The 14,972-nt window shown below is 35.5% G+C and overlaps 1 protein-coding gene across 12 annotated transcripts in view; it reads right to left on the reverse strand.

The window, feature by feature from the left end:
- Cep170 (centrosomal protein 170) overlaps nucleotides 1–14,972 on the reverse strand; it is a 95,501-nt gene that overhangs the window by 20,369 nt on the left and 60,160 nt on the right. For 10 of the 12 annotated variants that reach the window (XM_052737735.1, XM_052737729.1, XM_052737741.1 and 7 more), the window contains 3 exons: nucleotides 12,832–12,952; nucleotides 9,698–11,524; nucleotides 4,077–4,311 (listed from right to left, as the gene is read on the reverse strand). In XM_052737735.1, coding sequence (XP_052593695.1) covers nucleotides 4,077–4,311; nucleotides 9,698–11,524; nucleotides 12,832–12,952 — 2,183 coding nt within the window. The remainder of the gene's footprint in view (nucleotides 1–4,076; nucleotides 4,312–9,697; nucleotides 11,525–12,831; nucleotides 12,953–14,972) is intronic. The other 2 variants (XM_052737733.1, XM_052737739.1) reach the window with 1 other exon arrangement.

Here is a 14,972-nt window from a genome sequence, read left to right on the forward strand (position 1 = left end):
GAGGCCAGCCTGGACTACAAGGACCTTGTCTCAAACACAAAGACACAAGCAAGCCCTTGGCATTTACTACAAAATCACTACAAGAAAATTTGAGAGGAAAATAAAAATACTAGAAAAGACTTATGGAAATACTCCAAACAGAAATAAAGCCCCTGTTAAATCTAGATAACGGGTCTAAGTCATGCAGTTACCAAACGAGCTTTCAACTTAACCTCAGAAAGTTGCTCGACTGCATATACTGGATTATAGCCACGTGTGTCTTTACATGTAGTGCTGTGTCTACTTTTAAACTCTCAGCCTACAGTCTCTGGTCTTCCTCTCATTTTCCATCTCCTTCAAATCTGCTAGAAGAAATCCCAAAATAGTAAAAACATTCTATTTGGAGCTATATAACATAATGTTTCCTTAGCAAATATCAAAAATTAAACTTGCCAATTTTAAAACCTAATATACAATTCTACATTTACTCCATTTTCTTTTTCTTTCTTTCTTTCTTTCTTTTTTTTTTTTTTTTAAATTCGGAGCTGAGGACCGAACCCAGGGCCTTGCGCTTGCTAGGCAAGCACTCTATCACTGAGCTAAATCCCCAACCCCTCCATTTTCTTTACTACAAAATTTTAAGAGAAAAGAGTCCCGAAGATGAAAAATATAAACCAAGTGTAAAGATCAAGAACACTGCTAGTTCTTCTACACCAAAGCACAAAGCAGCCATCAAAGCATGTCTTCTGTAGAAGGAAGTGAACTGAACCATGTACTTTGGGTCAGAACATTTGTGATTTTCATACATGTGCTTAGTGACAACACTTTCCCTATTTAATACATTGGAGGTTTGTTTTCTTTAGAGTGTATCCTGTAAAATACATTATTATAGACTTACAGGTATATTGGAAGTTTAAGAAAATATTTTAAGAATTCTATTTTTAGTACTAAGAAACCATAGACAACTTATAAAGTATTTTTATTATGCGAGCAATATAAAATTATACAATTGAGTTTGGACTGAAGATATGAACCTTCCTTGGTTGGGATTCTTGGTTATAACAGTTCAGCAAAAAATTTTATAAACTGTTAAAAACAATGTTGGCCTTAAACTCCAACTATAAGTAGATTCTCATAAAGTTTATGGGATAAACAGAAAGCTAAAGTCCTAATGAAACTCAACTATCACTATTTTCTCTGTCATTTTTAAAATGTAACATTTATAAGTAACATTATTACTAATGCTCTACTGGTATTATGCCTACCACGGACTTACACAAATTTTATGGTAGAAAAGGATATGAATCCAGGTCTGATCCTACAGTCCACTTCAGATCTATAATTTAAGTTACTGCCTAGAACCAGCAGTATTCAGTCTGCTCACAATCTCTTGTGATACCATTTAGTACCATGGCTTTTAACAATTTTCTTTGTGAGTGACTTCTACAACTGATTCTAGCTCTGACTGGCTTCTTCCGTTCCAGCACTAAAAAATGACGTTATCCTCATGGGAATCTTGAATTAATATATAGAACACATATAAAAAAACCTCAAGTATATATAAGTAAGATGCAAAATATCATTCTAGAGGTGTATATAAAAAGAAAATAATATCTGCAAATTACAAAGCTGAGATAAAATATTATATTGGTTTTATGGTTGTTTTCTCTTAATACACTGTCAACCAGAATTCTCAAAGTGTAATTAAATGATACAATGCGTATGTAATAATGAATTTAAAATACAATAATGCTAAGTTCCTTGTGATTCAAACGTGAATTATATCATCTTCCAGTATAACCTTTCCTGTTAAAAGTATTTAGTCATTTGTAAAAGTAAAACTCTAGCTTTGTTTACCTTAGTATTTATAAAACCACTAAAATCTAGCAAATTTCTACTGGAAGGAAACTTATCTTATGCTGTACTTAGGCACATGGATCAAGAATATCTGGAAGAAAATCTTCCCTTACAAACTGAAAGACCAACTATGCTGTATTTTGCTTATATATTTTCTCTTCTGGATTAACCTTGTTTTTATTTAAATACAGGTAAAAAACGAATTAAACAGGTCTACATTTGAAAAAAGAGAGAGATCAATCTACCAGAGCATAAACCATTTTCTGTAATAAAGTTTAAAATTACGTTTCTCTATTACAAGAATCTCAAGTATTCTTCAATGCTTACTGAGTTTTGTTTAGTTGACAGCACTATTCCATAAAAAGACAATTATTTCTCTTATTTAGCTTAAGGCCTTTGAAAATATTTTTCTCACATTACTCTAACTTATCATTACTCTATTAGAACACTACACATCAAACTCCCCCTTCCCCACCAATAGTTTTGTTCGTCCTTCCTCTATTTTTCATGGGAAAAAAAGAAAAACAGTTCTCTGGCTTATATTCTTTTAAAACTTAGAATCTCAAAGGCTAGATACTATTAGGACAGTTCTACCGACAAAACAGAGGTAACCAGTAAGGAAAATTGTTAGAATGTAAACTTGGAATCCTCTTCGAGAATATACAGAGACAACAGCAGTCCCAACAGACACAACATTAAAACCTAGGGAAAACAGTGTTTGGAACCACTGTCTTCCTTCTTCTTTTATGCTCATTCTTCTCTGTTTGGATCAATGAAAGGTCTGACCCCCAAAAGTAAAAGGATTTGATCTTTCTAATTATGGCAGAGAGAGTATGAGGAGACAGACATGCTCGAGTTCCCTTCTGTACCCCACTTGACCTTGTAGAGCCAGAGGGGACAATCAAAGATCAAAGCATGACTTGCCGGCAGCTGTGATCAGAACAGAGCGTATGTCAGGATTCTTTGACTACAAGTATATGTGGGCCCACGATTCACAGATTCCTTTTCTCTAATTAGAGAAAGTAATTTTAAAAACCTGATCACAAAAGTCAACAAAGAAAAAAAACATCAAATTACAGTAAAAGCTACTACTGCTGCTGCTGCTCTGAAAACATTATGGACCATTGTACATACATTGTCTGAAAATACTGACAAGTATAACATTTAATATCTTAATGGAAAAGCAAACATAATTAGCATATAACATAATAAAAAATGTTTAGGCAACAAAAGCATACTCCAGTAAAATTTAAAAACCTTTGATCTGGAAAAAGAAAATCCTTAGATTTTAGCTACTATGGCCTCTGTTGAGTCTAAAATGTTTAATTGAAGTGTTACTAACTATATGTGCAATGTGAGTTTTACTTTCTGTACATATTTAAAGGTTATAAGAAGCAGCCATTTATATTCAAAATAATCATGTTTTGACTAACGAGTTGAACTAACTATATTTAATAAATTTATAAAAATATAAGCAAAACCAGGCAAGGTAGAGCATACCTGTAATCCCAACATTTGAGGCCTACAAGGAGGATCCCAAATTCATGACCAACTTAGCTTAGATTTTATAGCAAAACTACCTCGAAAACCAAACAACAATGAAAAGGGTAAAAACATACCTATTCAAAGTTGCCCAGTAACATTAGTAGCCTATCTGAAACAGACTGTTCATTTAGATTGGATTAAAGGGAAAGCAATCTGTACACTGCCTAAACTAATGCTAACTATGTGGATTTAGACCATCTTTCAAAGTTATCCTTGCCAGCATCTTTATTAGAAATCTTAAAAAGTGGGAAGGGGACCAAAATAAATGGGTATATGATGTGTTCTGCCCTATATCAACAGCATGAACATTAAATAATCTAAAATGAAAACAAAAGGGAAAGTCTGATGGAGGGTAATTCTTTTGATAAAACATTTTAAGGACCAGAAGATTTCATTTCTTAGATAATTAGAACAAATAAGGGAACTTTTGTTATCAATCTGCAATGTTTTTATTTTTTTAATTCTTTTTTTATGTATATATGTGTTTCTGAGTGTATATCTGTGCATCACATAAAGCAGGAGCCTGTGGAGGTCAGGAGACACATCAGAACCTCAGGAATTACAGACAGCCATGAGCTGATATGTGTGTGCTGGGAACCAAACCCAGGTCATCCACTTAGCCTGTAACCACTAGCCCTTAGCCAGGTCTCTAGCCCCCAACAACCTGCAATGCTGATACAAGACTGAAAACCAACCTGGCTATCTCTTCTCGATGAGCAGTCCAGTCTCGGATATAGTCTTCCTGTTCTTTAATTCGGTGCTTGAATGAAGAACTAGCAGGCATTGCTGATCCAGTGCTCTGCATGCGAGTGGTTTTCAGGGCTGGAGAAGTACGTAGACGAGTATGTTTAGGGGAATTACGGTTTGATCCAAATTCATCTTCTGAGGTGGAAGCATAATCAGTAGGAAAGCGCCTCCATCTTGAATTTACTAAATTAGTTTAATTATTGAAAAAAGAATTATTATGTTATCACTTTAAAAAGATAAAATAAAAATCATGATTTCAAAATCACCATGAGAGCTCACACACAGCACAATTTTCAGTAACTGACATATACACACCTCACAAAAAATTGTAGTCTACTACTCCTTAAGATAGAAACATTATACTCTGGTAAATTAAAAACAATGAATAATCAAAAACAATTGAGAGACTGTTTTTTTATAGTGTAGTGAATAAACATTCAGATGAAAAAGTTCACTAATGATAAACAACTAAGCAAGCTCTAGTCATAAATGCTTAATGTGGGTGTTTTTCAGTTGCAAATATTTCTTGAGTAGAGATATGGATGCTTTTTAAATGACAGCAACAACACTAACACAACAAAAATAAAAAGGGAAAAGATTTCCTCATGCCACATGGACTTTTAACACGGAGATGATGAAAACCCTCTTTTCCCAACACACAAATGTGCATAATTCCTGTGATAGAAATTATGTCTTTATGGCAGAAAAAAAAAACATTACCTCTGTCATTCAACATCCTGTTACGCTATGGTTGGAAAAAATCTTTTTACATGGTAAAAAACACAACAAAGCATCTTCAATACAACTCTTTGCTGCTTTAACACCGAAAACACACGGTCAAAATAGACAATGGTGTAAAGTCTACAAAGCATAAAACTACAAAAGCTACTCTCACAACCACGGACATTTAAGGCACAAGAGATCATTTAGATAGTAACATTAAAGAAAGTGGCAATTACTTTCTCATTTACAGTTAGTAAAGACATTTAAAAATGTTATTGCTGACACACTGAAAATCAGAAGACTAATTAATGTAGACATTTTACTAATACAAGAAATTTGTAAAGTAGGAACAAGTGAAGAATAGAGAAGATAATGTCTAATTCATGGTAAACTTCACAAGGGTAGGAAATATTTAATTAACAACTAATATATACCTAGCACTTGGGTCAAGTATCTGGCTAGCAAGTGCTAACAGTTTTGAATAATGAATACATTCCTGGATAGACATCGTTGACATTTACAAAATCTAGAATCATGAGATGCCTTTGGTATTCAAAGTGACAAAAAATATTCAGAAACTGCTGCAATTTCCAACTGCCACTAATATTATATGAATTTCTCTCCTTTCTCCTCAATCCTGAACTTGACCTACTCCATACAATATGGTAAGTGAAGTCCAGAATTTCCTCATGCTCCACTAGAATTTTGTACTTTTCCTGATATCTCTTCACAAAATTGTATTTTCCTTGAAGTCAGCTGATTGTAGATAAACTGGTATCACTATCACCCACCAGAGATGGATTAAAGCAGAGAAATCTACAGGAAGAATATGTAATAAATCAGAGCCCACTCACGTGTACTCATTAATATCCCTATTTGCAGCTCCTGGGCTAGGATCTAGATTGATGGGTACAAGAGAACAAGCCAATGTAGAGAAAGTTCAGGGGTCACCATAAAAAGTATATAAGAATAGTTGTCTGTTTTTCCTGAAGGGGGATGTGATAGTTAATATTTCATTGTTAATTTCACAGGATTTCCAATTATTATGGAAACACAACTCTCGGGTGTTTCTGAGCATGTTTCTAGAAAGGTCTGACTGAGCATGGAAGACCGACTCTAAACTCATGGGCTGGAGTCCCATATGGGAGAAAAAAAAGAGGAGAAAGTGGGATGACAGGGGAAATAGAATATAAAAGGTTTTCTGACGTTTACCCATTCAGATTAAATAAAAAATACTTTCATTCTTTTGAATTGTCTGTTTACAGAAATACATTTGATTTATATAATTAGGTTCATGTGACAGACTGATCTTACAAAGGCACTTAATAGATCACTAAATTGAATATCTACAATGAGAATGTTTGAAATATCAATTTCTAATTTGTTGGTTGGTGAAGTACTAGTTTATTATACGTATTAAAATGAGAGCAAGTTTCAAGATCATTTTAAACTTGGAAGTCGCAAGAAACTGATTTATTTATAACATTATTAAATTTATTTTAATATAGCAAACAGAATGTGTCTCGAAGGTGCATATCATATATGTATTTATATATTCCTTTGAGATGAAATTATTTATTCAGCTTTAATTTGACAACATTTTTTTCTTGCTGAAGGTGTAAACTATGATGTTTACTACAAAATTACTATTATCCATGACGTCTGGAATAAAAAAGGGTTTATTATTACATAGCTGTGAATGCTCCTTTTTAATTTAACCAAAGCTATATTGATCTTAAAATGCAAACTACAGATTTTTTAAAAAGGTCAGAAAACACATTTTATTTTCATTATACATCAGAGTATTTTAGAGGGGAATTAAAGCATGAACAAATTTTGTTGTATATATTTACAAGCATTTAGTGGTAAGATTATTTGGGGAGAAAAAAATTTTCTGAGAATACTTTGTATTTTTGTTCTTCACTTGAAGGAAGAATTAACAAAAGCCATATATGCCTGTTTAATTTATACTATTTTAATTTTGAGATTTAGAATAAAAAGGAAAATATTAAAGAAAAAATTTAAAATACTAACATCACTTTCAAAACTGTACACTCAAAATAATGAGCACCAGCTACTTTCTTAGTGGTGGTGGTGCAGCTCTTCACAGCAGTATACAGCTTTCAGTGACAGGGTCCTGCTCTACAGTCCAAGTCTGGAACACATTAAATAGCCCAGGCTGGCCTAGACTTTACTGAAGTCCTGGGATTATGGGTGTTCACCACAGCAGCTGGTCAGCTTATTTTGATCACTTATAGCCCTTACTTTTAAACACCAAACTCTCAAACAAAATAAACCTGGGTATTTCCATTGTCACCAAGAGAATATTGGAGAAAGGCAAGTCATTAAATCCTTGGAAGCAAATATACCAGAGACACATAAAAGAATTGCTACCAATGTTGCTAGACATTTCCAATCATCAATGCTTACCATATTAAACGAAAGAAAAACCTGCTAACAACTTAGTCCAAAATACTGAATCAAAATCATTTTTACATATGTCAGTATGGATAGTATCACAGGTGGTAGATCTTTAAAGTTCACATGGAGAATAGAAACATTGACCAGTATGATTCCATGTTCTTTTAAGCCTTATTTTCTTCTCTTTTCCCACTCAAGATAATACAATTATCTTAAATAGAAATGTTATAGCATCAAAGACATTCAACTGTTAGAACCAAACATAAATCTTTTAGTAATCATTCCATGCAACAACTAGTATGTTCTTCACTGACATGGACTGGATAATATAGTAGGATTTCAATGATTAAGTGAACAACACCCAAACTATTATATTTCATATTCACCTTGTATATTCTTCTAGTAATAAGATACTAGCTGTCTTCTGGAAGCTAGCATATAGTTCCATTTCTTAACAGTAAAGTAGCAACAGCTAGTAATAAAGGCCTTGAATTCTCATTCTGCCCAGATATTGGCCAGGGAGGTTATTTCATCTTCTGGCCCCAGATCCCTAGCTAGCTCTTAAATTCCATGACTGTAATTATATAATATCCGACTGCTAAGTAAAAAGAATGAAAGTAATAAATTTCCCTTGGGAATTTCATTAAGGAATTCCAAGCTTTTTGATTTGTTTTAGATAAAGAAAAGTGAGTATCAAGATCTGTATTCAAAGCAGAAATCAAAATTAGTCTGTCTATATATAATATGAAATCTTATATTTGTTTTTCAGACTTGCCAAGTGGTTCTACTTAAGACCACACCTTAAATAAGCTCCTCATGCTAAAGAATAAGGAATAAAGCTAGATTATCCATGTGGTAAGAGCTAGTCAACCAGCAGAGAAGTTACTTCATGGTCCATTGTAACACACAACTTACATCACTGCTCATGTTAGGATGGAAGGAAATGTAAATATGCGAATGTGCTTAAATGGAGGTGAGGTGGTAAAACAAGCAGTGTTTCAGAGGAAATCAGTGTACACACCAGCGTGTGAAGCACAAGGAGAATGAACTCAGAAGGGAGACCGTAAGAAACAATGAATAACAATATCTAGCAACCAATTCATTAACAATCAAGACGGGCATGCAGAAACAGACCAGAAAAACAAAGAAAATATCATTTATCCTTCAAGAAGCACGACTGTATATTCTCTAGTTTCTGTCTACATCCAGTCCTACCACAGTCTATGACTGTCATTACCAAAGCCATTGACCACTGGAGATGGAAAGAAACTAGAGTGGATGAAAGCAGCAGTGAAAAGGAGGAACCAAAAGTGAGAAAAACAAAAACAACAAACCAAAATAACATTTACAAAGTACTACTGGTTTTCAGTCATGGAAGATGTATTATAAATAAGCAAAAATAAAGGAAGATTAAATACCAATGTTCCTCCACTAAAAACTCAAGAGTCAGGTTCACTTAGCTTGTTGGTAAATAATCATAAACTTTCAAGTCTTCAAACAACTGGCCGACCCTTCCTGGCCTTCTCCACCATACCCACCTATGCAGCTGATTGTGAGGTAATAAGAACATGCTTATTACACGAGGACACACACAAATAGCTAGCTGTCTCACTGCTGCAGTCACACACGCTCAGTGGCTTCAGCTGAAACACACACAACTAAGCCAATAGCATTTCAATCCTGGTAGACCTTAAGTGGTGATTGCAATCATATTCAGTTAGGTAATTACTACAGTTAAATGCTACGACAGGACTTCGTGAGATAATGCTCACAATTAATTCACTTTCCAATTTAGTTTAGCTCATATACTTAGTGATTGCCCCATGAATCTGCTTTTTTCCATTGAAATAAGTGAAGAGTTAATTTTCAAGAGCTCCAACCACAAATGTGTAAGTATATGAAACGTATTTTTTTTTTAAAATCAGCTATGTAGGGGTTGGGGATTTAGCTCAGTGGTAGAGCACTTGCCTAGCAAGCACAAGGCCCTGGGTTCGATCCTCAGCTCCAAAAAAAAAAAAAAAAAATCAGCTATTTATTTCCAAAAGGACTGAAAAAAGGTTTATTGCTTCTCTTTGGGTTCATAAGAAATTTGAAATACCTGATTCTAGAGGCATAACATTATTTTTAGAATAGACAGTAATTCCTAATATAATTCTGACAAGCAAATCCAATCATTATCAAATAAAAAATTTAAAACTCCTAAGTCTGTTCAGTTAATTTCTTATTTTGAAATCACTACTTTGTCTAAGACTTCAGTTGGAAGTACACTGACTTCTGAACTTTACATTTTAATGGAGGAGGGGGCATTAACCCTCTAATTTTAACCTTGTTCCTGAATTATTTTGCTAAGACAACTAGAAATTTTGTAAATAAAGAGCACACACAGAGAACATGCTAATGTTATTAGAAATCTGGATCCAATTACCTGAAGGAGAGCCATGAGTGGAGGTCACACTTTTGACCTTGGAGTCCGACAGCCGTGAGATACTGTTAGCTCTAGTTCTGGGAGAAAATTTATCTGATGGCACTAATCTGGCTCCACTCCTAATGATGGCTTCTGCAGTGCGTGAAGAGGCACTACTTCTTGATATTGTTGCTTCAGAGTCACTACGGGCAGATAATGAGCCAAGTCTTGTTCTTCGAGGCTGAGCCAATAAATCAATCCGAGAGATGGTTCGCCTTCCTGTGGGTGGTTTTGATGTGGAACTTGTGGTGGAGACTTCAGAAGCAACAGATGCTTTGTCAGCATCAGCAAGTTCACTGTCGGAAGCTTCACCTAGCCGGGCTCGACGCAGGAGGGAAGTCCTGGTGGGCCGTGGCCTTGGGAGAGTGGTCGATTTACTTGATGAACCAGAGGCAACAGGCGAAGTCTTCGACTTTGTTCCTTTGCCTCCTTCCAGTTTGGAATGTATGTTGTGCTCGTCAGCTGAGGTAAGTGGAGTCCTTCCATGAGATTTACAGGAGTATGTTTCCTGGTCAGATGACATAATGTCAGAGATAGCAGAATGAGGTACACTAGAGGTCTGGTCATCATCTGTTAAGTCTACGGAAGGCTGCCGGATTCTTCCACTGGACTGTACAAATTTTCGACCATCTGCTCTTGCACCTATATCTGTAGAGCGGCTTTTTGCCTTCTTTTCAATTTTCTCCCTAGTGCCTGACTTTGTAGCATCTTTGGAAGGGGAACTTGTGGAACACCTGTCTTTATAGAGACTAGTGAAGCTCTTCCGCTTTTGGGTAGACTTTCTTTCTGTCTCTCCAGTAACCAGACTAATTGTACTGGCTGTGTCTACATCAGATTCTGGTGAAATAGAATTGTCTCTATTGTAACTAGGAGTATCTGGGCCTTCATCAGTTTTATTATTATCTTCACGCAGTTTAGCTTCTAGAAAAGCCATCACTGCTTCCGTGTCTTTTAGAATCAAGGTTGTGTCCATGCTAGAATCAGTATCCAAAGAGTCACTCCTTTCTCGAAGTCTACTTGCAGACGCCAATGCTAAGGAAGTGGGAGCAGATGAATTCTGCTTATTGATATGGGGAATAAGTTCTATGGGTACGTTTGAACTGGGTTTTTCTATGGTGAAACTCCCTTGACGCACTAAGGACTTGGAGGACTCTTTTTTGTCTCCTTTTGAAGTCTGACTTTTCGGAATTTCCTCAGCTTTTCTTCTCTTGCTTTCATTTTGTATTACTCTTTCTCCTCTGCTTGTAGAATGTCCTGAAATTTTTTCTGCAACTTGGATCTCTTGCTTAGAAGACTCCTCCCTATATTTATCTATGTGGCCTGAAACACTTTTTGAAGACAATTTAGTAGGAGTCCACGGGGCCTGATCCTTCTGTTCCTGTTGTTGCTGGATTTTAGCTAATGTTTGTTTTACCAAGGAAGTTTCTTTATCAGCTTCACTCTTCTCTTTGCTAGAAGAGCTACCTGAGTGAAGGAGGGCTTTATTGTCGCCACCAGTTTTAGGAATCTCACCGTTGACTGCCCTGTTCAGCTGACTCAGGCTTCTGTCTGCATCATGCTTCTCGTTCTGGCGTACCTGGGCAGCTGCTTCTTTTTCCTGAAGTTCCGTGTCTTGCTTCTCTCCTATCTCGGACCTCTGTGTTACTACTTTTGCTCTGGAGCCCTCCAGAGGCTTCTCTTCATTTGGGAGCTGAGGAAGAGTTCGCCTCTTTCTCTCTCCCTGACTTGCCAGGGAAGCTGCAGAGCTAGTACTTCTCAGTGAAACACCAATTTCACCAGTATCTGTCTCTATAAAACAAAAGCACCAAAGCAGGAGGTCATTAGTGCAAAAGGACACAAATAAAAGGAATGTTAAATTATACTAGAGTTTGAAATATAAGTTTAAAAATAACCTCAGTATAAAATGAATGCCATCATTATGGGAAATTTGTACTTCCTCGGGGATATGGTAGGCAAACAACTTAGCCCCCAGCACCACATTAATAGAAAACTATCAATCAAAAAAAATGTGAAAATAGTAAAAAAGTGACAAAATATGTCATAATTTTATATACCAAGTGACTTTCAAACTATAATTTTCTGGTATATTAGGGCAGCTTACAAAAGTAAATGACTACTGTCTTTTTCTCAACTTTTTATATACCAAGTGACTTTCAAACTATAATTTTCTGGTATATTTGGGCAGCTTATGAAAGTAAATGACTACTGTCTTTTTCTCAACTTAGCAGATCCACCGCAAAAGTAAATGCTTTGAAGCAACACTGCAGAGGCAAAACAAATTTGCTCCTATTAAAAACTTTTGGGAGATCTACAGGAGAGTCTTTCCTTGTGTAAAACTAAGTGTGGAAAGTTCAAGTATAAACTGAAAACTTAGAATTCTACGTATTTATGGGGTACAGGGTGACATTATTACTTATGAACATAATGAAAAAAAACCTAAATCAGTATTTTGACAACTTAATTCATAATGTAAATTCACACATATATGGCTCATCTACATATTATCACCTTATCTTTAGTTTATGATTATACTGTAATGATAGTTGCATATTTTCTAATAGACTGGCACATCAAGAATGGCTTTTTTTTTTTAACTGAAAAGCAAAAACATGAAGCTTTAAGGTTATACTTGAATAGCAAGAATTTACAATAAAAAACTAAAACCAGAGTGTCTGAAAATGAACTGCTAAATCTTAGTAAGTATCCTTTTGTCTTTGGAAGGTTCAACTTATGAACCACACCAAAGTTTTTAAGGGAAAAGGCCTTGGGTGTAGGTAGCATAACATAGCATCGTGTATAACATATAGAATGAACTCCTCAGTTTAATTCCAACACTGCAGAAAAAGAAAGACTTTATTATTTACTTTACTGCTTATAAGTCCCCAAAATACAAAATGTTAATTAAAACCTAGCATTTTACTTGAATTCAACATACTGTTCAAACATGGGAATATGTGAATATGTTCAGCTAAGTTTAATTTACTTCTTACTATATTAAGTTTAGCTTGTTTTGTTTTTAAAACACACATGATCTATTACAAAAAAAGAAGACAGAAAAGGTAAAAAATGAAGTAGGATGAGAAAAAAGAAATTACCATTTTCTACAGTTGCAGACAATTCCATTAACCTTTCTTCTGGATCATGCCTTGTATGATTAGCAGCCAAACTAGCCCACTGTGAAACCCAACGTTTGCTTCCAGATGAAGATATCCCTTCCTAAAGGAGGAAGACAGAATGAGACGATGCAGCAGTCCTGCCAATGCTGAGTCTCATGAAAGAGAACTTCATGCAGTCACATCATGTGACACCCAAGCCGTATTTGAAGCTCAGCTTGTCATGCTTCATTAAATTTCTTCATGTCTAAGAGGAAGATTCTCTAGCTGCCCCTTTCAAGTAGATTTTATCATTACTGAATTTAGTATACCATTTCCTGTGCTTCTTAGACAATGAGAGTACCAGGTCCACTCCAGAAGCTTACAGTTTACTATACATCACAGCTCTGCAGCTAGCATAGTAGAGTCAGTTTGATTCCATTAAAAGGAACAGATTTTAAAGAGTTATTAAAGTAACCTGCTAGTCCTCTACTTTCTAGAAACTCAGGCTGACTCCAGGTCTCAGGAACTATCAAATATGCTAGATCATGTCTTAACAGATTTCAAGAACCCAAAGCCTGAGATTTTTATGATATTTAAGCTGAAAATAACTCACTCTATGAATTTTTCTATATCCAGACCCATTTATGTTTAGATTTGTATTTAAGACAAATGTTTTTTGAACCCTTCTAGTGAAGTGTAGAGGTCCCTTAACTCATGAACACACTGCTGCATTTCTTAAGCCAGGGATAATACAAAAATTGTATCTCTCAAGCCATAATCAGGGGTAAGAGCAGCCTGGGAAACGTGGTGAAGTTTAAAAAAAAAGTGGTGGTGGTGGTGCTGAGGATATATAATTCTGTGGTAGAGCACTTGCTCAGCACCCCCCTCACCCTGAGGCCAGGTTCAATCCCTAGTAGTACAACAATAAAATGACACCTCTCACCCAAAACTTAACTCAGGCATTCACACCAAAACTGAAATGCCAAGTAGGAAACGGAAAACTGTAACAGAAAGTTTATTTTGAGCTATTGAAAACATACCTTATTAAAAAAAAAAACAAAACAAAAAACCCAAGTTATTTTGTTAATTATGAACAGGCTAAAGTTAGATACTGATAAAATAATGATTTCATGTGGATAATACATTGTATGGTTTCAAGAATAGATTAAAATAGTCAAGTATAGAAAATAATGTAGGTAGATAAAAAAAGGGACACCAAAGCTATCTGACGTCTTGAACTCCCTTCCAAGTCGTGCAGTACCTGCCCACAACTCTGAGCACTAAAAGCAGTGTCCGATCATCCTGTACTATGCTGAGAAAATCCACAACACAGCGGTTTCACCACTACATACTTACAACATGCCATTCTTTGTTCTAATGGCCTGTTGGGCGATGGCTGCAAAGGCAGGAACTTATTGGAGCTACATGAATTTTACTTGGCAGGGATTGAGGAAGAAAGAAGGAGGAATCTAAAGTAATTCACAAAAACCTTTCCCTGGATTTATCAAAATATCAACACACTGCCTGATATCATTACTATTATCACCTTTTCTCAAGGAGTAAATCAAAAAGAAACTAGAAAACTCTCTAAAGTGAAAATACAGGGCACTAAAAAGCTGTAAATGCTTGGACAATTTTCAGGAAATGGCAAATCACAGAGGAATAGCTTTAACTATTCGATGGACATATTTATCTGTCTCTAAAGCCATTTATATTTGTAGGAATATAAATGAAACAGTAAAGCTACATAACTTGATTTTCTTTTATTTACATTTTACATTTATCCATCATTCACTATTATAACTAACTCTTTTCCTTTGAGAAACATAACCTAATGAGTAAGATAATGAACTAAGAAAGCAAGGTCAGGCTGGGGAGATGGCTCAGTGAGTACGAGGATTGGCTGTACAAGTCTGACAACCGGAGTTCAAATTCCCAGCACCCACATAAAAAGCTGGGCATGGCTGTGTGTGTCTGTGAAAGTCCCTGTCCTAAAGGAATAAGGCAGAGAGGTAATAGAGGAAGACATTTGTGTGTTTCTCTGGCTCCCACATGCATGTGCAAAACACACACACACACACACACACACACACACACACACACACACACACACACACACACACATCTCTCCCCAAATTTAA

Source organism: Peromyscus californicus, unplaced genomic scaffold, assembly GCF_007827085.1.
Source record: "Peromyscus californicus insignis strain IS unplaced genomic scaffold, ASM782708v3 Scaffold_14__1_contigs__length_90479793_seg_2, whole genome shotgun sequence".
Taxonomy (NCBI): domain Eukaryota; kingdom Metazoa; phylum Chordata; class Mammalia; order Rodentia; family Cricetidae; genus Peromyscus; species Peromyscus californicus.